At 33.3% G+C, this 24,668-nt stretch overlaps 1 protein-coding gene across 4 annotated transcripts in view; it reads left to right on the plus strand.

Moving 5' to 3' along the window:
* The first annotated feature begins 8,048 nt into the window (after window positions 1-8,048).
* The window catches only part of HisT (Histamine transporter), a 115,170-nt gene continuing 98,550 nt past the window's right edge, over window positions 8,049-24,668 (plus strand). Inside the window, exon 1 of one of the 4 annotated variants that reach the window (XM_035371114.2) lies at window positions 8,049-8,188. Coding sequence is in view for 2 of the 4 variants with exons in the window: in XM_085807205.1 (XP_085663331.1) it covers window positions 8,119-8,188 (70 nt within the window). In the remaining 2 variants the exon portion in view is untranslated. Of the gene's footprint in view, window positions 8,189-22,660; window positions 22,680-24,668 lie in introns of those variants that run through there. The other 3 variants (XM_085807205.1, XM_035371116.2, XM_085807206.1) reach the window with 3 other exon arrangements.

Here is a 24,668-nt window from a genome sequence, read left to right on the forward strand (position 1 = left end):
AAACAATGTAAAAATAAAGTATTTTATGCAATTCATATACTTAAGAGTAAAATACATTACATATTTTACTCTTAAGTATATGAATGTAAAATACATTGTACCATGGCGCATATGCTCTCGTACATCTGAAAGTAAGATATATTTACATTTTACCTTAATTAGCAAAAGACGAGTGAAGAATAAAAATGCATTTCTCGTACTGTAAGTACTGTTTCAATACATGTACATAACCTTAACCATGTACTATTTCAATAGATGATAGAAATGAATTATTAAATTTGCTAGCCCGAACAGTTTACTAGTAATTTCCAATCACTTTATAATATCGCTAGTTTCAATTTGGGGGCCTTTGTGAAAGTAAGAGCTAAGATACCATGTTACTAAAGGGACTGGCGTGAAAGAAAATTTAAAAGATAAAATGAGCTTGGAATCAAAAATAAATCAAGTGCTTTCTGTTCCCTATTAACATGCTTATGAACATTGGAGATGTCAAACAAGTGTTTTTTGTATTAGTAAATTTTCACAGGACTAGTTTCGATGGTTTATCTACTGAGCCATCTTCCTCAGTTTCACTTTTGCACTTTGGCAGCTGAGGCAGATGGTTCGGTAAATAAACCATCGGAACTACTCCTGTGAAAATTTACTAATAAAACGCTGATTCTTTTTATTTGACTTCTCCAATAATCATTATTCGGCGTTTTATTTTAGCCTAAATGCTTATGAACATCAAGAAAAGTGATTTAAAAATTTAAGAGTCTTTCTCTAACCTAGTGATATGCACTTTTCAATGAACATTTATGTTCCCCGTATTTAGTTACATCTATCTGAAACGAATAAGCAGTTTGTGTGCAGACATAATTAGGCGTGCTTGTAATGCTATATTTAGGCTATGTTATGGTAGACTGTTGTCACTTAAGTTGTAGGATTCCGCACTGTGTAACTGTGTACTTCTAAGTTACAGATGAAAGGTGAGGAATCTTAAGAACTAGTAAGCGAATAATCGCTTGAGTTCGTGAGGTACGAAACAACAAGTGAGAAGGCTGAAATAACCCTTTATTATTCCAACTAAGTTTAACAAAACTCCGTCTTGGAGTTGTACAATAAAGCCGACACTTGGGCTTGAACTTGAGAAAATAAGAATTAAACTAATCTTAACAAAAGAGATATAGCTGAAGCTATCAAGATTCTAAGATTCAGAAGTCAAACAACAAAAATCAGCGTTAATTCACAAAATTTTGTGATTAACGCTGATTTTTGTTGTTTGACTTCTGAATCAGTATTTATTCGGCGTGTTATTGTGTCTTAAGATTCTAAGAGTTGGTCACTTAACGCTAATTGACTGCGGAGCTATCTTCGGCTTGACTTATCATGTGAGGCCATCTAGGCGAAACAGGATACATGAGGGTGCGTAATCAGACGTTGACGGCATGTTTATAACATGACAAACTTCAGTACTTTTTTCAAATTTAGTATATGTACTACCGAAGCGAGTACTATATACTGTAAGGTAAATTTGCATGTGTGTAATGTATCAGCACTTGAAACAGGTTTTAGTATTTACCTAAGAATGCAAAAAAAAAAAAAAAAAAAAAAAAAAAAAATACTCGTTAAGTAGTACACTGATAAAACACTGTACTTGTACCTGCTGTATAATGCATTACTATATAAAAATACTCTTGAAGAAGTAGATTGATAATATATTGTATTTGTACATGCTGTATAATGAATTTCTGTAATAATATAGTTATGTAATAATCTAGTACAAGTTGTTGTTCTATCAAGTACTGGTAAATGTATAGTGTATAGGTATAAAGTACAGGTATTGGAAGCACACATTAGTTTCATAAGACGTAATCCCTTTTGTATAAGGTTTTAATAACTCAGCTATGTTTTAGTACTTATTGAAGAATGTGTTAGCATTTATTCAAGAATGTTTTATGCATTTGTATTATGTAATTGCATCACATTTTTGATTTTATATTTTATATTTGTATTACGTATTAATAAGTATGCATGTATTATGTACGATGGGTAAGAGCTTCGGATTCCTAAAAAGCACAGAGCAATTAATATCTTCAAGGGCCTTAAACTGCTGAGTTGGTAACCAATTCTGTATGGATTATGTAATACTCTGTGACAGAAGCTAACTCAACGGATTTTAGGATTTGAGTACTTTTTTCCTCTGCTCGACTTTGCCGTGTGCAGCCGATTTATCGTTTAGTTAACCTTTTTGCGACGGCGCACCTTTGACGCTCGTGCGGAACGGAAGAGAATCGAAGGCAGTCACCGTACAGGACGGAGGTTTTGCATCGCTAAGCCTAATTTTATAAAAAAAAATCAGAAAAACAAAAGTTTCGCTTCTAGCATCGTAATTTTTGGTATCATTTTAAATTATTACTTGAGCTCTTATATATCTTAAAATTAGCCCTTAAAACATTTTTTTCTTTATTTTACATGAAAATATACTTAAAAAAATTGCTTATCTTCTAAAATAATTTTCGGAAGCTCTATTCAAATTATTCCAAAGTTTTAATTGTTAAAATCCATCAATAAAGTTTAAAATTAATAAAAAGAACACAATAAAGACTATTTACAGTAAGAAGTAACAAAATTTAAAATGAAAACGAGTGTGGTAAATCTCGAAGCACAGAGAAGTATCACTTTGTAACTCTTAGAAAAAGTATCACTTTGTAACTCTTTAGAAAATGAATCAGTACTCTCATTTGCGTTAGTAAATGGTTCACTAACCATACTAGGGTATTCTTCTTCTGATAAATAGCGCATTCCCGCCATAATAGACTGGAGGTGAGGCTTTCCTAAATAAAAAAGGAAGGAACGGAAATTTATCTGAAGGCAATGCAAAACGTAAAAAAACTCCGCACAGTAACCCTAAAAGACCGTACATAGTAGAGGGAAAAAATAGAATAAAAAAAGGAATTGGATATAAATCAGCTATGAGAATGTTTTCATTAGCACGCAGAGATTTAAAGAGCCCACCTCTGTTTACGCTTTCCCTCCGCCCCCCCCTCGAACAGCTGATGAGTAAAATAAATAAGTGAAGTAGAATATATCAAACTCAAGGTCAGGAACTTAAAACTGTGTTCATTTCAAAAGTAATAGACACAGGATGCCATCTAGTGGCCTTCAGAAAAATGTTCCACCTTAAAATGCGTATACGCATTACCCGTCCTCTGAATGCGATCTTTACTGATGCGTGGATGGGACGCCCGGCTGTAAGAGATGTTCTTAGGGAATGCGTATATGGGACGCTCGTCCTGAAAGGGTTTTAAGCTAAGGAGCCAATCGTTAGATATATTAAACTATTAGCGATTTGTTGCATTCTTATTTTTTGTTAAATTTACGTTAGCCACAAGTGGTGGCGATCTGTGAGCATGAAGTGCGGGCATCTGTTTTCATTTAGTTTAAATAAAAAGGTTATTTAAAAAAAACCTTTCTTCTGCGGTAATTATTCTTCAAGACATAGCAAGAATTTGCTACTTCATCTCCTACATAGAGTCCAAGTTATATGCTACCAAAAAGAACAAGGAGACTCTATAGTCTTGATCTCCCACTTTGCAGCCAAAATAGAAATTGTAAGCTTGTAGGATTCCCCACTGTGTAATTCTAAGTTACAGCTGGATGTGAAAAATCTTAAGAACTAGTAAGCGAATAATCGCTTGAGTTTGTGAGACAGTAAATAAACTCGGAAAGAATTAAAAGGCCCTTTATTATTATTTAAATAATGTTTAACAGAGCTCCCTCTTGGAGTTGTACGATAAAGCCGAATTTTTTTATTTAATTATTTATATACTACATTTGGGTACGACTTTCTTTAATGTAAAACACGATTTGAACCATCATGCGATAGGGTTTACAAACTTGCTTTATATATATGACTGATCAAAATGACCTGTACCACCGTTAGGGGTTTAACAAGGCTTAGTAGAATTATAAATGAAACATTAAATACTAAAACGGGACCATCCAGGCCCACAAATAGCAGAACAGCCACCATACTGCTTTAAAATAACCAAAAAAAAAAAAATATTAACTTCTATAGATTTAAACTTCTTCCATATATATTAATCATTTTGTTGTTGATCTCCTGAAAGAACTCTTGACTGAAGGGTGAGTTTAATAATGTTATTTACATCATTGCAGTTTCAAAATTACGCTTCCAGTCTTTCTCTAAAAATTCGGAAAAAAGTGTTTGAAATCCAAAGCGTATGGTTACTTTTGGCTGTTTATAGTGTATGTGCCAATTTTGGTAGCTCAGCGTAATCATAATACGTAATGCGAAACGCGATATGCGCGCGCACACACACACATGAATGCAAACGTTGTTTTTTTATATTGTACAGATATCAGTTGCAACTAGAAATATATGATTGAAAAATGGGATTCAAACACATTGTTTATGAAGAACCCATTACAATTAGCGAAAATAACAGAAAGGGCCAATGGAGCTTTGTGAGTATTAAATAACGAAATAACTGCACTCTGCCAGATTTGTTTACCAGTTGAATTAATTTTGCAATATTTGATTTGTATTATACCTTAAATTTTTAAACATATGTACCTTTTCCGTCACTGTAATTTTTTTCTTACTCATAATTGATTTGATTCGTACTCATGGAGGTACGAATGAGTCAATTTGGGATTTATTTCAATAAAAAATAAAAGCCTCCATGGATTAATGTGAGATGTTGAATTGCAGCTTTTACCTGTGTACAAAGAACTATTTCTTATTACTCTATCAAGGAAAGGTGTATTTTATAACACAAAAACAAATTATTTGCTTATTTCGTTCTAGCAAATTATATAAAGTTTTATTACTATTACAACTAATTACTCAAAAGCTAAATATCTGAATATTATAAAGATAAGAGCTGTGATACTGTCATTATGACATACTTGTAAAACTGAAATCCTTCCCTCTGAAATTTAGATAATACTTCATTTCATTTACTTTATTGTGCGGGATTTTCTGTATATAACAATCATATCTACAGTATGAGTAAATTCAAGATCTTGATCTTGCCACTTTTAAGGCCTTTCTGTGCAATTTGGAAAAAATGGATTGAAGATTTATAATCTCTATCTAGAATAATGAGTAATAAAGTTGCAAAAATATCAGTTTCGTAACAAGCTCCTTCACATGCATAGGGTTTTCAGAAGATTGTTTAATAGTAACCATGAAGAAAGGAGATTCTTAATTCGGTTTTTCACGAAATGGGCTATGATTTAGCCTAATAAAGTTTAGATATCGTATTAAGGAAATACATCTACGTTGATTGTAGCTGAATTTGTTTCGCATGAAAACAACTTTGCTACTATTATAAATGTATTTTACGCTTCATCAGTCTTTCCTCTGTCATTCTATTCAGTAAATATTTGCTTACGTCATTCTTGGGAACGTATTTCTTGGATAACCGAATAGTTTCTTTACTAAGGGGGCCACCAGCGGCCGAGCGGTAAAGTCGCTGAACACTGGCAGTTCGGTCCGAGGCTCGAATCCCGCGAACGGGCTGGCTGCATGGGTGCTTTCGTGGCCTTCCCCATGTGTAACGTGTATACGAGCCAGTTTCCCTTAGAAAGTCCTCCACGAAGGCATCCCTCCCCTTAGGCAGATAGCCCTCGAGGCTTTGCCGTAATTAAATAACCTAACCTAACCTCTTTACTAAGAATCGAACATGGCATTTCTTTAACTGTATTCCGTACTTTCTAATTTGCACAGTCGCTTTTATCCAATCATGACACTTGTTTCACAGTAGCTTATATTATTTTTTACTTTTTAAGCTATTATCCCCTCTTAGTTTCGTATCCTTCTCTATCAAAATCCATAAACTTTTTATATAAAATCACGTCAAGATGAAAGAATATTTTGCCTAATTTTTAGCATTCTTTTAGTTTAGCTACATTTAATGAAGTTCCTTAGAACTTGCCGTTTGCTTAATAGGACTAAAATTTTTTCATAGTCATTATAATAAGCGTGGACATAAGCGTGGACATTCATAAAAATGTCCACGCTTATGTCCAATACAATTACTAGCTTCATATCCATAAAAATGATAGTATTGGTTGTTAAATCATTACGATCGTATTATTAGCCCAAAATAAGGGTTTTGATTCAAGATTATGGTTAGCTAAAATTCATGTGTCTGCGTAAGTATGATGACATTTGCACACGTAAATTGGGTTCGCATTTGGTAGGAATCTTTACACTTAGATAAATGATACTAATATTTTTTCCTATATATCTTGATGGTTCTAATTTATATTTTTCTGACATTGTACAAATAAGTTGGTTGAAGCAGAAAACATAAAAAATGAGTAATGCTGTAATCGGGATTCGAATTTCGGACCACCAGACTGCTGGTCGGACTCGCATCCAAATTAATCCACGAAGGAACGCTTTGAGGAGGGAGAAAATACCTTACAAAGTTCTGAAATATTTTGTAATTGAATGTATAAATGCATCAAATCTATTATTTTTATATTCTAATTAAAACTAATGAAGAGCATATAATCTGTGTAAATAAGGAGACAATGAATTGTAGAGACATTAGGATATTTAGAAACACGAGAGATGAAAAATGAGCAGTACCCTCGTCGGGAATCGAACCACGGATCTCTCGAATACGCACCGAGCATGCTGACCACTACACCACGAAGGCGGGAGAAATATCTTATAGAATATAAAAAAGCTAAAGCATTTGAAGCCATTTTTAAAAATAACTGAAATTCCAAACATAGCAAATAAAAAACCATTTTGAAGACAATTTAATTAGAATTATAAGAATTAGAAGTTTTCTAAACATTTAAAATACATACATTACTTGAAGAAGTTACAATAGAAAGAAAGCTTCTTGCAAAGTAAAACACCTGTAAGTGCTGCAGATCTTTCATACCTCATTAAATTTCTAATAATTATTGCAATTTAAAAATTACCTAATATCTCTCTCTCTCTCTCTCTCTATATATATATATATATATATATATGTAAAAGAAAGAATCTCTCTGTTTGTGTGTGTGTCTTTCATTGTGCTGCGTGAAAGTTAATAGACCCAGGGCTACGGTGTATGTGTATTTTAATTATGGCAAAGCACACTAGGGCTATCTGCCTAAGGCGAGGGATGCCTTCGTGGAGGATTTTCTAAGGGAAACTGGCTCGTATACACGTTACACATGGGGAAAACCACGAAAACACCCATGCAGCCAGCCCGTTCGCGGGATTCGAACCTCGGACCGAACTACCAGTGTTCAGCGACTTTATCGCTCCGCCGCTGGTGGGCCCTCAGGGCTACGAAATTTAGTACATAGGTGCATCTAGACAAGAGCCAGTGCACCTCGAAGCAATTTTTTCAAAATTATATTTTTTCTTAAATTTTATGTTTTTTGAGGAAATTTCACCAAATCGATTATTTTCTCTCGTTATATCAGCAACAATGGCACTCAGCCATTGTTGCTGATATATCACTGTTGCAATTGTTGCTGATATCAGCACTGTTGCCTCTAGGGAAAATAAGGGCGATAATTCTATGCAGTTTTCAAATTTAATGTTTCTCTTGGATCCTGGACGTTTGTCGAGAGAAGGCAAAGGGAAGGTGGGTAATTAACTTATTAGGATACTTAATATTTGTATTAAGGAATATTGTTTATTTCATTGTAATTTTTTTACATGTATTACATTCTTATTGGAATTTTTTTTTTCTTTTTTTGATAAATTTGTTATGCAGGGTAAACTTCCGTGCAGTTTTTTAAATTTAGTGTTTGGCGTTCCCTTTAGGCATTTTTCCAGTACATTTAAATGCCAGCGGCTAGTCATTTATAAGTTAATGGTATCACTTAATTTGGTAACTACTAAAACAGCCTTTGTAGTCATACGCATGATTCTGTTTCTGAGGTATCAATGGTTGGTGACAGGCATACAAATCAGTGAGCCTGAAACATGACACTGTAACCGGTTTTGGCAGAAGGTGAAGGAGAAAATTTTACCAGAAATTTCGGATAACACGTTTTCATCCCTGGTTTCTGAGGAATGAGTTACGCACATAGTTTACGTTATCTCTATTCGCAGACGGCGCTGCATTTCATTTCTTTAACGATGTAGATTAAATGGATTTCAGTGTAGAAGAATCCATACTCGCGAACAGGTGGAGCATCATATTCCAAAATTTGAATTCGCGTAAGTTTCCTTTTTCTGTTTACTTTCTGCCCTGAGCTTTCTTACTGTTATTTTATTATACCACATATTTTGTCATTTGACCGTATATGCATTTATTTTGATTGTAAAACATAATGTTTATCGATTAAAAATTAATTTTCTATTAGTGACTTAAAATTTCAGTTAGTTTCGGTTTGGAATAAAAGATCACGTGTTATACGTCAGTTATTTAAACCAGAGTATAATAAGTCTTTTTTGTACAAGTCCTCTTTTCCATTTCACAAAACAGTGGATAAATTAAAGAAATGAGATGATAAAAATGTTCTCATCAATATTTATTGCAATTTGTTAATATTTATTGCAGTTATTCGCCGAATGGGGATTGCAGAAAAACTGTTTTAGAGGAGAAGGAAACGCGTTTTGTTATTTCTGAAATTACTTTTGGTTTTAATTCTACCATAAATTTATTTAATTTTTAAAGATTTTTCTCTTGTATCAGTTTTGTTCAGTAACTAACTGTTCACTGTTTTGTACTAATTCATTTTTACTCTACTTTGCCCTATCTGAATAAGATCTATTAATTTGCTTTAAATTTGGATTTAATTTAGAATTATATATACCTATAAATATAAACATGTAGATTTCAATGCTTTCTACGAAGGAATAAACATAAAGTAGTTATAAACAATCATGATTTGCATGGAGTAATGAATAACATTAAAATGGGATCAAAACTTGATCAACTCCGAAAGGAACCAAAAATGTCAAAGTAATTTCTAAATGGCGCAAAAATAAAATAAAATGGTAAATTGATGATGGCATTAAAAATAAAAGCAACTGCAACTGTGCAGATTAAACAATTATTCTTAAAAATCTGAAATAAAATAAAATAAATTTTTTCTACACACATATATACTATATAATAATTTTAACTGGTTTATGGTTATCAATTATTATGTAATAGTTATGTACATTTATGTTATTGTTATTTCAATGCTACACTATTTCTTTCTGCAATACAGCTTTTCGCCTTTTCTCAGAACAATCATATCCTTGTCGGTCCATTACTACAAATTTTTAGACACGCTGATTTATTGCGTAGAAGTATGCTTATATGGAGTTGAAGCAAATGCACTAGTATTTGGTTTAACTTACTTGATTATGGCAAAGCGCTAGAGGGCTATCTGCCTAAGGGAAAGAATACCCTTCGTGGAGGCACTTTCTAAGGGAAACTGGCTTATTACGTTATACATGGAGAAAACCACGAAAGCGACTATGCATCCAGCACGTTCTGAGGATTCAAACCTTGGACAGAACTACCAGTGTTCAGCGAATTTACCGCTCGGACGCTGGTGGCCACACTAATAAGGGAAAACAGTTAAAATCTTTAACAGTCCATTTTGACTGGAATTTTGAAGAATGGTTGTGTACACGAAAAGTATAACTGTATGAAACTTTTGTGGTATGCATTCAAAAAAGCAAAGTTCATCTTTCTGCTTTAAGATAATGATCTTAAAACAGAAACATGAACTTTGCTTTTTTAAAGCTAATGGTCTTAAAACAGAGCAAACATATCCTTCTATAAATAACGTGTTAGCAGTTTCCTTTTCAATACACCATGTTCTGTTACATGATGAAATACAGTCTTTGATTTTTTACTTTTGATTAAAACTTTTAAATAATTTTAAAGCAGAAATATTAAAGTACTGAATTTTTTATGCGAGTTTCTCATTGCATGCATAATATTTTACTTGTGCGCATATTTTTTTTGTTTGAAATATATTGATATTTCTAACTGTTAATTTTTTAAAAACCAAAAACCTTGTTACATAATTTCTAGGTATGGTACAAAATCAAAATTTTAAAATTTGGGAAGCTGATTCATTGATTAAAACTGCTAAATCTAGATATTTTTTCCTTAGATTTTATTAGCAACTGTTATCTCGCTTAGAAAAAAAAATTCGGTTACGTATCAAACTGTTAACCATTGTGTGTGTCTGGCATTTGTTTATATCGTTTATCAAATTATAATTCTTAGTTAATCAATAGTTAAGCTTGTACGTGTTTTGTAAACTGAGAATTTCTTAGTCGTTTTCATTTTTAAAGAAAAAAAATGCGATGACCTTCTGGCACATAACTTAAATATTAACCAAATTCAGTGCGAATGCTCCAACAAAAGTACTACTATCTATGCTTAAATGTTCGTTTGTCGCAATGAACACCTCTGAATATCAGCCTATATCATGGTCTTGAAATAGTGATTCATGGTATCGCATGTCTAGGAGATGGTGGCAAGAATTTTGAATGGCAGATAGCGAAGCTGTCATGTGCTTATGGCAGTTTTAATCATCGTACGATGCTCCCAAAAAGTGATTTCAAGGGCTGCCGCTGCTTTCATGATGACAATAGACACTTTATTGGAGCCACTTACAACAGCATCGTCTGACATAGCTCCAAATTTAATACAAGGCGATTCTTCTCAGTTCCAGCCATATTGCTTGAAAGTGGTAATGCGACATTTTCTCATCTTGCTTAGTTGATTGTCGTATATGACGATTGGGCATTCTTATTTGGAAATGTAAAAAAAATCCCACAAAAGCAGTCCTAATTAATATAACCGTCGAACATTGTATCTTACATATCAGAGGTGGCCAAACTTTATAATAATAGCTGAAAAGACATTAGTTCTTTTAAGACTCTATAAACATGAGAAATCAACGATGACCTGCTAGAATTCGAAGTCCGGACTTTTTGATTTCTAACCGGATATGCAGGGAAGGAGGAGATTCAGTCTTCAAATTCCCGTGGTGACGAATTATCGTGCACCATATTTTTGTTCGGATGCCACTTGTAGAATCTTTAGACGTTTTTAGAGTCGGCAACATGAAAAATCAGTGGTGCTCTCTCTGGGACTCGAAAGAACCACGAAGCCACGTGGTAAGAAAGGAGAAAAGTCCTTGCAAAGTAAGAGCAGCATTTTACAGTTATTCAGGAAGTTTCAAAGAGCAAAAACATTATTCAGCAAATTTAAGCACTTAACGAAATGACTCAAACTGGCATTCTAATGATTTCTATGTACGTTTGGTTGGGTAAATGATTAGAGATTTGCAAATCAAAGGAAAGCTGAGACACAACGTAGACATTCTTTGGAGAAATTCAACATGTAAGGAAAGGCATTACCTTGTTGAAAATTGCCCATAGACAGATGTGACAGCATTGAGAATACAACAGATAGCAGGATGTCGTCGATGTATAGTAGAACCGTAAAAGCGCTGCAAAATATCCCTAAAGTCGCCAGGATATTATACAAATATGCCCATAAATGTTCAATAATATTCAAGTCCGGAGACTGAGGTCTCCAAGCGAGATGTTCAATTGCATCATCATGCTCTTCTAACCATTCTTGAATACACTTAGCAGGGTAGATAGGGGCGTTGTCGTCTTGAAAAAGCGTTCGCTCCCCAGGGAATACAGTCCGGACAAAAGAATGGACATCATCCCCTAGAATGCTTAGATAGTGATTGGATGTGATCCTCCTATGCAGAATAACAAGTGGCCCAAAACAGAGCCAAGATAACACACCCTATACCATAATGGCGCCACCCCCTTGCTTCACAGTCGGCAAGAGGCAGTCCGGATGAAACGCTTCTTTGGGCGTTCTCCAGACATAAACGCGTTCGGTCGCCTGAAATAGGGTGAATGATGATTCATTTGACCATATTACCTGTTGCCACTGCTGTGGGGATCAGCCTTTGTGATCTCTGCACCATTGGCATCGCTTGAAAGCATTAGTTGCTTTCACCAAGGGTTTACGAATTGCCACTCTGCCATAAATGTTCGCAAGATGAAGTTCCCTTTTGACAGTTTTTATTGAAATGGGGTCCTGGAGATGATTGTTCATTTTGAATGTTATCTCGGATAACGATTGCTTGTGCTTTCGGGCTACTATGCGCTTCAAGACCCGTCTATACCTATCAGCTTGCTTTGACTTTCGGCCACTGTTGTGCTTTGAAGACGGCGTCTTACCCTCTTTCGTGTACGCTGTCATAACGGCTGACTGATACCGTACTCCTTTTGCACACCCCACAAGGTTTGCTGTTTCCGTAACCGATGCTCCACTTAAACGCGCTCCAACTATCATTCCTCTTTGGAACTCCGACAGGTCTGACATTTGAACTTCTCACAGGCAGTTCGATCGAAGCATGCAACGCAGGTGACTGCTGTTGAGAGACTGATACCTTCCTCTTCACGCTCACTAGGTGGCAGACTTCTGTTGCAGGTGGCGCGGCTGTACTGCAGGTGTGAAATACGTCATACTTTTTCACAGGTGTTCGCATCATTTTGCCTCCATCTGTATTTATACAAAGAAAAGTAGTTATTTAAGAAATGGATTGACTTTTGAATTAATTTTTAGAGTAAAAGGGGAATTTTCTAATTAGAAAGAATTTCGGATACTGAAAGTGTGTTACATGATTAAGTGAAACATTAAAATAAAACAATCAGTTCATGTATGCTGATCCAAATATTAAATTCCAATAGGAACGCACCGGAGCCCTAAGAAAGATGAATTCTGCCTCTTTTTTTACAAAACGGAATCACAATTTCACAAAACTCTTTTGCTTTCTTTACATCTTACTTTAGCAATTAGTAAGATTTCGAAATAGATGCTAGCTTCTAAATGCATGGTCAAGTGACAGAGGTTTGACACAGTGAAATAATAAAATAAATTACTTAAGCACGTTCAATACATCTTCCTACAGAAAAGAGCACTTGCAGACCTTTCGCTTTGGTGTAACCATATACGAGAGATGAAAATGGTTACAGAATTTTACACGTGTTGTCAGCTTATAAGGTATTTTCTCCTCCTTCCAGCATGGCTTCGTGGTGTAACTGTAGCACACACGGTGCGTATTCGAGAGTTCCAGGTTCGAGTCCCTCCAAGGGCATTGCGCGTTTTTCATGTCACACACTTAAAAAAAAAAAAAAAAAAAAAAAAAAAAAAAAAAAAACTAATGACTCTACAAGATAGCACATGAACCTTTGAATTCGGAGCTATTTTTTCTCCTGACGCGTGTTGTGTTTATTGGTTATAATTATACTCACAGAGGCGGTGGTGAATAGCGTTTGGCTCATCTCTCTTTGATTTCATGCTTATGCTAGTGTGTTAAAATTTTCCTCCATACTTTCATTTTGTTTCTAGATTCTGTCTATTCTCATTAATGACGCCTTAACCACCTTACTGTTTTCATTGGTGTACAGATAAAGGAATGATTTGTGTTTCTGTTATTTCTCCAAATACTATATTATATTCTATATTCAAAGTTTAAATTAAGCAGGAGCCCATCGAAATCTATTTAAGGTATTTCTTTGTTTTTGAGCGAAACTGTAATTGCAGCCACAATCCCAAATATGATGAAATCCATTATTTTATTATTTATCTGGTTATCATTAATTTAAGTTAATTGGTTATTTTTATTTATCTCTTACATTTTATTGAATTTTTTGTTTCCAACGGCGGGCACTTTCCTATAACGGCACTGGCCTTTCACTTCTAAGGCCAGAAGTGGTGCCCATTTTATTGTGGAGGCGCCTAATAGGCGGCTACCGTTACCTCTTATGAAGGGACAGACAATTTTATATCCACGCCTTCTCCGAGATTCGAACCCGGGTCCTTCGGTGACGCAATCAGTCTCTCCTAACCATTATACAGTCTGGGCGGCTATTGAATTATTAATTATTTAATTAATTTATTTTATTCATCTTTCCTGACGGTCTTTCTTAAAGCTCCGGCTCTTTTAATTTTAGAAATTAAATGTGTAGCTGGCTCATCGTCCCCTTAAGCAACTAAAACTAGCCCTTCACAAGATAAAAGTATCCCTTTTCTACCTAAGGTGAAACTTGAATGAAACAAGCGTAATATGCACACTTATTTTCTCTTAAATTGTACAGCACGAGTAATAACACAATTACACTCAAATGGTGCACATCTTAAAAGCGAAATCGCATTTGTCGAAGATTTTTCAAGCATCCTTGTCTGGCTAACATAACTTTACTTCCTAATCCAAAATATTTTTTCATATCAGTAAATTTTAATAATACTATCATAAAACTGCTATTTAAATTATAACTATTTACAGTAATTATAACTATTAACAGTTTTATGATGTATTTTATATTTAAATTATATAACTTATAATTTAAATAGCAGCATTATCAGAGTTCTTAGTTTTAAGACCATGTCTCAGGCAAGCCTTTGCATTAATTTCAAATAGATTTAGATTTTATACACAATTTTGTTCAATTTTGACGGATTCAGGTGTTAATACAAATAGATGCAACTGAAAATGGATATTAGATGGAATTTTAAAAAAAAGTAAAATTAAGCGGAGAATTCCTCGAAAGAGGTGGGAAACTTTGCATTTCAAAAATGTGCTGTATTACAATGGCTTTTTGAAAACCATGAGTATTTCAAGGGTAAATATTTAATTGGCAGAAGTCAGAACTAAGCTAAGAAAAGACAAATTAAGTTAATTAATGCTAAATCATAAAATTACATAAGGAAATGTTTGCAGTGTAGACTGATTGATATACATAGATCCATTACAGAGCTAAAGGGTATCCGAAATAAAAACAGCTTCATTTCATTAATTTGGTACACTGAGTACGAATATTGCACTTAATTATTATTATAATTGATTATTAGTTCATCTTCTCAAAATCTGTTAGAGCGTAATTAATCAAGTAATGGTGGTTTTACTGCGGTATGCGATCAAGTTATCATTGTTGCAAAGATTGACTCTACCCAAGTTTTTCTTACGAACTTGTGAATACTTCCAATATTGACATTTCTTCTTACTATCTAATTTAATGATAAATAAGTTTTTCGGTGCTTTAAAGTATTAATTAAGTTAAGAAATGTTGAACCAATTTGGAACTATAATTAAATTTTAATTAGTTTAATAAAATTAAATTTGTTCTACACTATGTAAGGTATTTCTCCCGCTTTCCTAGCGTGCATTCGTGGTGTAGTGGTCAGCACACTGAGCCGGTATTTCAGAGGTCCGTGGTTCGATTCCCGGCGAAGGCGTTGCTAATTTTTCATCTTTCTGGCTTTTCCAATTAACCTATGTCTCTACAACTGTTATAGATGCAATCTATGAAAACATCCAAGCAAAAGCATATTGAAAATATTACACTGAAACTATAAGCATGGTAGGATGATAAAAAATTTAAAACGGTAACTGCTAAGTGCGAAAGTTTAGATACAAAGGATATCTGCTGATAAAAATAAGTCTTACATTGTTATAACTTTAAAAACTAGAAGATACGTGCTAAAATACGAATAAAAGAATATTGTTTGAAAAGAGAAATTAAATTAAACAAGATGTGAATTTTTATCAAAGATATTGAAATCAACGTAGTTAGGAAGGATCTAATGTTTGGGAGAGGCAATCGGAAAAGACTGTGAAGAGTACCGTAGTCATTATAGAAATAGTCGAAGAATATTGTATAATAACTAAATTTTGTTTGTCCAATAATGTTAAAGGATTAATGTTAAAAATAACAAACATAATGATTCAGAGAATAAATTCTACCCCCCTCAAAAAAAAATAAATAAATAAATAAAATAAAAGGGAAGGGAGAGGTTCTGCGACAGGTATTAATAGCATTATGGATGCTTGTGTCAAGGGATATGATCCAGAGATCTGTTAAAGAATGTACAATAATAATTCCCTACAAACTAGGAAAAAAAAAGAAAAAAAAAAAAAATCCCTGTCTTACAGGTAGCAAAGGATACAGTAGGCTTGCATTCCAATCGCTAATGGAAAAAGGGGCATTTTATATATTCGCCAATTAAAATTTTGGAAAGTTGTAGGGTTTATATTTATTTTAACTAACATTTATTTTAAGTTTAAACTACCTTTCCTGTCAAGCCTTACTTTGCCCTGGAACTGCCAATGCCAGAGTATGTAAATTTTAGTAGAACGCGCAAGGATTCAAATCATCAGCGGAAGTATTCTGAGTTAAATAGAAAGGAAACGAGTTCGAGGTGTGCTGTTCTTACTTCACGAGCGCGGAGGTAGTTAGCCAGAAATTGAAGAACCCCGCGTTTCGGCCTGTGTGCTTGCCTGGAAGTATTGTTAATCGTTCAACGTGATCTTCAAGTTTGCTGAATTAGCAGCGGTATTGTAAAACGCGGTGAGGTTAGTTACTTTTAGAGAGCCTCGTAGTTAGAGTCTTGTCTTTAGTTTCTTTTCAGGTTATTATTTTTATTTTACCGCCGAGTTGGCGTAGTTTGTGAGCGTCAAGAGCACGCACTTGTAATTTATTACGTTGAATAAAAAGGGACTTAAACCCTTAACAAGACTCTGTCATTTATTTAGTTTCAACAGTCACCTCTTGGTTGCGTGCAAGTTGGAGGCGCGCAACGCTACAAAGTAAATACCCGTGATGGCTGTGCTTATTACTGGTGTTATATGAAGAAAGCGTCTGTTTTAGTAGAGAGAAGATAATGGATACCTTGTTTGAGTTAGATGAGGCTTCGTTGGTCAAATTACTCAAGCTGTCGGCAGAGGTCAGAAACATTGCAAACTGTCATATTATTACTGTTGTGTTGAGATATACAAGTAATCAGAGGATAATTTCCGATCATTTGGTGAATATCTATAGGGACAAAAGGGTTAATTTCAGCAGGGTAATCCTAATATTGAAATTAAAAAAAAAAAAAAAAAAAAAAAAACTGGTTTAAGCCCCAAACATCATGTACAGCACTAACCAAGAAGCCATATCGCAAACCAATAGAAAAGCTTTGAGATATTATTGTCCATACAACACGTGCTAAGCAGATAATAATTCATAGTTTGTGAACTATGATCTTAGACAGAAGACGCAAAAGTTCAATATCGAACCTGAGATCAAGTAAAAATTAGTATCTTCCATTGAACTAAATGTATTTGAAACGATCGAACGTAGTGAAAATTCCTTTCGGAAGAGAAAATATCCTTAATTTCTTAAAAGCAACAAAACTTTCTAAATTTTTTAGTTTTTTTTTTCTTTAATTACCATACTATATTAGTTATATGGCGTGGGATATTAATTTATTTTATACATATATATTTATGCTATGAAATAAATTGACTGATATGTGGCAACCTTTTTTAATGCGATTATATTTTCTACGCTTTAACAATGCCGAATACACATCCATTGGTGTAAATTTCAGACGGGCTGAGTAAATAAATATAACAAGCTGATATGAAAATTTCTTGCATGTATTTGCAAAGTTTTTCTCACTCCTTATCGCGTGTCTTCGTGGTGTAAATGAAAATCATTTCTGGTTAGCAAGTCGGAAGTCCGGAGTTCGAAACCCGAGGAGGGCGTAGCACAGTTTTCACATTTCCTGCTCCAAAATAAAATACCTAATAGCACACCTGCACAATAGCTACGCTATTAATTAGCCATTACATAGCGTGTTGTAAGTAATCACTGCCAATAACTTGAATTGCAATTTCCAGATCAATGTTCCATTAAGCTTATAAGGTATTTCTCCCGCCTTCTTAGCATGCCTTCGTGGTGTAGTGGTCAGTACACTCGGCGCGTATTCGAGAGGTCCATGATTCGAGTCCCGGCGAGGGCACTGTGCATTTTTCATCTCTCCTGCTTTCAAAAAATACCTAATGTGTCAACAAGCCTAATGTGTCTACACTTCTTTCTAAAAATAATTTCATAAGGAATTCTATTCCCCGCCTGCGTTTTATTCTTAATTTGCAATAAAACAGGCATTTCCCGATCACTAAGTTGGGTTTATAAAGGACAATTTATTTAGTTCCAAGATTTCAATTTCGGTGCAGTTTACTGCAAACAGTTTGGATGAATATATAATTACTTCAAAACATCTTTCAAAATATAATTTACCAGTATGGATGCACATTTTAAAAATAATTCTACTTTAATTAAACTTAGGAGATAATATAATCAATTAATCAATACTGTTTAGGAAATAAATTATTATTAACTAACTTTGCAGCAATTGCGCAAGTAATAATAACTTGTATTCGCACTAAATGGATTTAAGATCATACAACATTATATATATATATATATATACGGTTAAGCATAAATACTAATTAATTAAATAATTAATTCTTGGGCTTGAATGCAAAGGACTGAATGTTTTTGGAATTATTATAAGAAATTATACATTAAAAACATTTTTCTTAAAAAGATTATCCCGTCCTAGGAAAATATTGTTTCCTTTAGGTTATTAATATCTTCTCAAGTTTATCGGGAGTGATTTACGAAATCTTTACATTATTTAGAAAAATAGTAAATGTGGAAAAAGTTTTCTTTCAAACAGTTATTGGGAATAGGTAAAAAAGACTGAATATATATATGATATAACTAAATGAAGAGCATAAAAACTTTAACTAAAGCCCACTAATAATAGCTGCAAATTAAAGAATAGAAAGACAACAAAACTGATAGAACATTGTTTACGATGGTATCGATAAGGTCTCAAACTTTTGCAGATGTTAAGCGGAAAAAAATAACCTACGCACCAAAAGGACAACAGTATACTTACACTTAGAAACGAAAACTTCAGGCACTCAGTTAAAATAAGAAATATCTACAACGTTTAGTCAAAGTGTCATTGAAAGGTAATGGGTAGATTAAATTTCTTGAAAGAAAGAAAAGCCTAGAGATTTTCCAAATCATAGAGTATAAGCAACCATGAACATTATAACAATTTTATATTTTAGAATATTTTTACGACTGTTTTATTATTTTTAACAATTCAGCTCTCTTGATAATTTTAAGCAATGTTTACTCTAATCATTAAAATGTCAGATACTTCATTTGAATTACTATTAAAAGAGTGTACAGTTTGTACACTAATGTTTTCTGAGATTATTGAAAAAAAAAAAAGAGAGAAAGATTCCTCTTCCGTCGTATTAGGAAATGCCTGCAGCTTTATTTTAATGCCATGACGTCCGTTGGATTAATAAAAATAAGATAGTTATTGTCTTAAAATACAAACTGGTATCATTAATTATTAAGAATTCGAAAAATTTAAGATTTTTACTCCTCCCAAGCAAAAATCTAACTTATTATGCTATTAAACTCTGCAGTAAATTGTACTTAATATTATATTACACTTTTTAACAATTATATTAAACACATTAATAATAATAATAATACAGTTTTTTAATCATTATTGCACCCATGGGCTCCAACTACTCTATTTCACATTATAATTTATTTATCTTTTTAACAGCATGAAACATTGTACTGAGGTTTTGCTACGTAATCTTTTAAATTCGCTTATAAATGAGTAGGTGAATGTTATTACTTCTAATCATTTTAATCACACTGAAAAATACTTCATTTACACGAAGTATTTTATATAAAATAAAAGTGATTACTGAAATAAAAACTCTTATTATCTTGATCTTAATGTTGCAGCGTCATTAGTCTTTTTTTAGTCCAAAGCGGCTTTGTCCCTGAAGGGTTATTGTTTTCGCTTTGCGATTTTGCGTTGAATCACTATAAATGTCTGTTTCACTTTTCAAACTGTTGCCACCAAATGTTAGAGTCCTGCATTATATTTGAAGAAATTAAATAATAAAAAAATCTGCATAAACGTATGTATATTTCTCACATTGTAATAAAACAACGGTATATAGAGCCATCAAATTTTGAGTGACATAATCCTACTGCGAATATGGGCATGTGGAAGCCCAAATTTGAAATTTGGAATTTGTTTTATTATCTATTTCATATTTTATAAAACTTCACCAATTTTTTGAGTAGCAAACTCAATGATTTGAAAGCGAGCAATGGCAAAAGGGGGACCCTTTTATCTCCAGGCCCGCGGAACTGTGTATCGGAAATCCTAAAGTTAGGCTCATTTAAAAATTATTTTGCGACATTGCTATTGAACTGAAATTTATGGTTTAAGTGCGAAGAACGTGATATTTAATAAATAAAGGTAACACACAAAATGTTAAAAAATGCCCCTTTGGACGTAATTTAAAATCTGAAACCTTTCAGATTTTTTTAAAAATGTATTATGTTATCATTTTAATTTTTTTTTTATTATTCCAAAGGGGCTTTGTCCCTCAAGGACAATTGTTTTCGTTTTGCAATTTGGCGTTGAAAACTTTAAAAGGCTGTATCACTTTTCAAGTCTTTGCCACCAAATACTATCGTCCTGTATTATATTTTAAGAAATTAAATAATGAAAAATCTGCATAAATGGATGTATATTTCTCGCATTGTGGTAAAATAACGGTACCTAGAGCCAACGAATTTTGAATGACGTAATCCTACTGCGAATATGGACATCTGAAAGCCCAAATTTGAAATTTGGAATTTGTTTTATTATCGATTCCATATTCTGTAAAACTTTAACGAAGTTTTGAGTAACAAGCTCAACGATTTAAAAGCGAGCAATGGCAGCACTCTACGGGGATAAAAATGCCTTTTTATCTCCAGCGCGCGGAACTGTGTATCGGAAATTCTAAAGATATGCTCATTTTAAAATTATTTTGCGACATTACTGTTGAACTGAATTTTATTGTTTATTTACAAAGAACACGCTATTTAATAAATAAAGGTAACACACAAAGCGTTAAAAAAACGCCCCTTTGGACGTAATTTAAAATCTGAAAACTTTAAGATTTTTTTTTTTTTTTTTTTTTGGAAGTAGAAACGATGTGACTTTTTAATTTTTTTTGGGGGGAAAGCATTGATGTGAAAAAAATCCAATGCCCTCGCTTGGACGCTAACCTGGACTTCTCGAATACGTGCCGAGTGTGCTACCGTTACACCACAAAGGCATGCTAGAAGGAGGGAGAAAGTATCCTTATATGCTCAAAAGTGCGAGGCATAATAAACGACCCAATCAGCTCTCAGTTTTGCATACTTGAAGAGAGAGCTACGAAATTTCCGCAGAGTCATTTTTATTACCAGTTTAACCCTTTCGACAATTTTGAAGCGAAAATTAAAAGCTTTGTCAAAAGCTGGCTTTTTTAAAGGGGATCAAAAGGCCTTTTTTTTAACAACTGTATGAAATTTCTAACTCCTCAAGAAACGCACTATTCCATGAAGTGTTTTATACTTTTCTCTCTGAGAAATTTGTCATTAACTTGAGCCGCTAATCAGTCTTTTTTGGGAGAACAGAACCTCTTTTTCTGAGACAAGACTCTAGTCTATCAGGTATTAACCCTGTCAAGGTGGGCTAACATAAGGCTCCATATATCAGTTATTAGCTATAATGTATCCGTGTCCATATTGTGCTTTATCTAAGTGCATGGCTTCCCGAAATTCCATGTGGATCATAATTGTTTATTAGAGTGCTATACTGATGATAATGCCCCGACTGCAGAATCTAAAGAACTGAAAAACACAGTTCAACTATAAAGTGAAATTTTCTGGTATGAAAGATAGGTGCTGCAAAATGGAAAATTAATCCACAACACAGAAAATCTATTTGGAAGAGAAACATGCTAATATAAAATTCGCAATTAGGCACGAAAGCAAATTTAGATCGGTGCAGATTTCGAATAAAAAGAAATCTACGCCAATCTAAAGTTGCTTTCTTCACTTACTGTACCGATTAACTAAAACAGCTTTTGTTTCTGAAGAAGAGGGAACTATGTCTGTTTGTTCTGGAAATTGATGGAATCTTATTCAAAACCTACGCCAATCTAAGATTGCTTTTTCGTTTAATTTCTGACCCAGAGAAATCTTAGCTAATGATTATGTATCGATACAAAACCATTTAACTGATTAATAAAGACCAGATGCTTGGCGAACAAGTTCCAATAGTGAATTATCTAGATATATCTTTAAATAACAATTTCAGAAGATATCACATATGTGGAAAAATTTTTAGCATATCTTCAAACTGAAATCTGTGCTATGCAAAAATCTCTGCGGTTAATTGACTATTATTTAATCTTCTAAATGAACCATTTGTTCTTTTTTCCTTTGATGCACCTGTTTAATGAAAGGGGTTTGCAATTCAAATCTTTTCAACACCAAGCTTCTGAAAAACATTCTTTGAAGTTTATCTGTAAATTCACATCTGCTGTAAGCACGTATAATATTCAAGTTTTAAAAGTCATTAAGTTTCTGCATTCATAACAATATATTAATTTTGTACTCACATACTCATGCGCATACTAGCTTCATCTCAAAATTCTTAGTGATATCCTCCAGAATATTTTCTAATATATACATAGATGACAGCAATATTGAGTTTTTTAAATAAATATATCATTTTGAGGCAACAAGAAAAAAGAAGGCAATGCTACATTTGTTTACCCAGCATGCACTCTCTAAACAAGCTAAGGTATTGAAGTGATTTATAAGTATAGCCGTCTCGTTTAGTAATGGATATAGGATAGCTGAAGTGGCAAAGTCCTCATCTCCTTTCTTCTTGCTTAAAAGCAAGATTACTACAGATTGCTACAGCTGAAGTGGCAACATGGGAGTGTACGAGTTAGAAGTAAGTAAACACACTGTGGTGCTGTTGACCATTCTTAATGAAATTTAGGCAAGTTGTTTTTAAAAATCACCGTTCTGATTCTAATCATAATCTTGCAGCACGAAATTTGTGCAAGTGTATGCAATGAGTAATTACTATTCTGTAATAATTCTAACTAGTTATGCTCAGCATTAATTTCTTGTGCTCGTCAGTACATGAGGTACAAAAAATTCAGTTTATTTTTGCGAATATTCGGAATTCTAAAATCGCATTTTTATGTTTTCATATTAAAAAAAAATCGCTTTTTAATTGCAGATAAGTAACGCAAAAGAAAAAAAAAAAATGTCAAAATATGGATTTCGAAGAAAGTAAAACAGAACGTCGAGAAATAACGTTTCATAAAGCAAAGCCTACTAAATAAAAATTTTGTCATCAATGTACACAAAATAGATATTATAAATTAAACTTTACATATTGTCGCCAAAAGTCTTAGTTCAGGATTTTATAACTCTCGCCTGTATTTCTGAAAAATTTTAATAGGATTAAAAACTGTATATTGACTGCAAAATAATCTGATGTTTCGTATCTTTATTACGTGTACACTGAGGTAAACTTCATCAAGGGGTCTGGAAATAGTAATTTCTCACCGAAATACATTTCAGTGCAACTTCATATATCGTAAATTAAAGCTATAAGTTTCTTCACGTATTTATCATGCACCAGTGGTGGAGTAGCTAAAGCCCCGAAACAGTGGAACTTCAACCCGGGTTTCATTTCTTTATAGTTGAAGGAGTTGACTGGATTAGAGTTTGTAGCACTTTTAGTATTGTAAGTAACGGCAAGTTTCCGATAAAATATTCTTTGAAAAGGTATTCCTCTGGTTTGACAGATAGCCCCAGGGCACTTTGCTGTAGTTAAAAAAATTCAATCTAATCTTCCGCTTGGTTTCTAAAAAATTATTCGCAAATAATTCTTCGATATTGATAGCATTTAAAATGGATTTTACGCATTTCGAAAGGCCATTTTTCAGTCTGTTTGTATATGCTTATTTGAATATGAGAAATCACTCCAGGGGCATTTGTGTAAGAAAAGGGATGCCTTCGAGGAGGACATCTTATTCAGTATTTTTAAAACGTTTTGATACTTGATTGTTGTAAAACAAACCAAGGCCATATATTCAGTATCATACCATATATTCAGTATGATTCAGACAAGATTTTTTTGATGGTCTACATTTTAAATTCTTAAATTATCCTATGGTTCTTTTCTGTTATGGCCCCAAACAATTATCTCTAGAAAGACATAGATACCAATGTCACATATAGTCCACTATTAACTTAAACGCGTAGTTATATTACAGTGTTATAGTTTTCAAAAGATTTTAAATAAAATTTTCAATATATGTCATCCTGTTTCTTTGTTAACTAAAATAACTAACCTTTGAGGTAGACTTATGTTTAGAAAAATTTTACCCTTAAAACGTACTCCACGAAAGCATCTCCCCCTAGGTAAATAACGTTTTCATGCATTGTTGTATTCAAATAATTCAGTACAACTCAGAAAAAAATTCTTACACCTGAAACGAGCTGATGACGAAAATATGTTTTCTCGCTAAAAGAATCCTGTTGGCAGGTTTATTTCTCTAGAAAAATATGTTTTGCTTCGTGTTCTCCTGTAATAGAAAATATCATATTCTTTCATTTATATTATGTTGTATTACAGCAGGTTTCTGCATATTGATGTCTTGTAAATTAAACTGTTAATTCAGTGCCTTTTGGAGCCTGTGGGCATTCATTTAACGTCGCTAAATGTGGGTTTCTGTTTCGATATCAATTTCGTTCAACGACGCTTTTTTATTTAAATATTGAATTCTTGCATATTTGGAGATAGGTATTTTGTGGATGATATTTAATGTGCGTATAGAGAATTGTTTTAGTTTCATAGTTCAGCGATTAAATTTTCAAGTTATTTACTTCTCTACTGTTTTTTAAATAGCGCACGTTGCCCTTC

Source organism: Stegodyphus dumicola, chromosome X1 (genome assembly GCF_044657685.1).
Source record: "Stegodyphus dumicola isolate Sdum_Otavi_A_Nest chromosome X1, ASM4465768v1".
Taxonomy (NCBI): Eukaryota; Metazoa; Arthropoda; class Arachnida; order Araneae; family Eresidae; genus Stegodyphus; species Stegodyphus dumicola.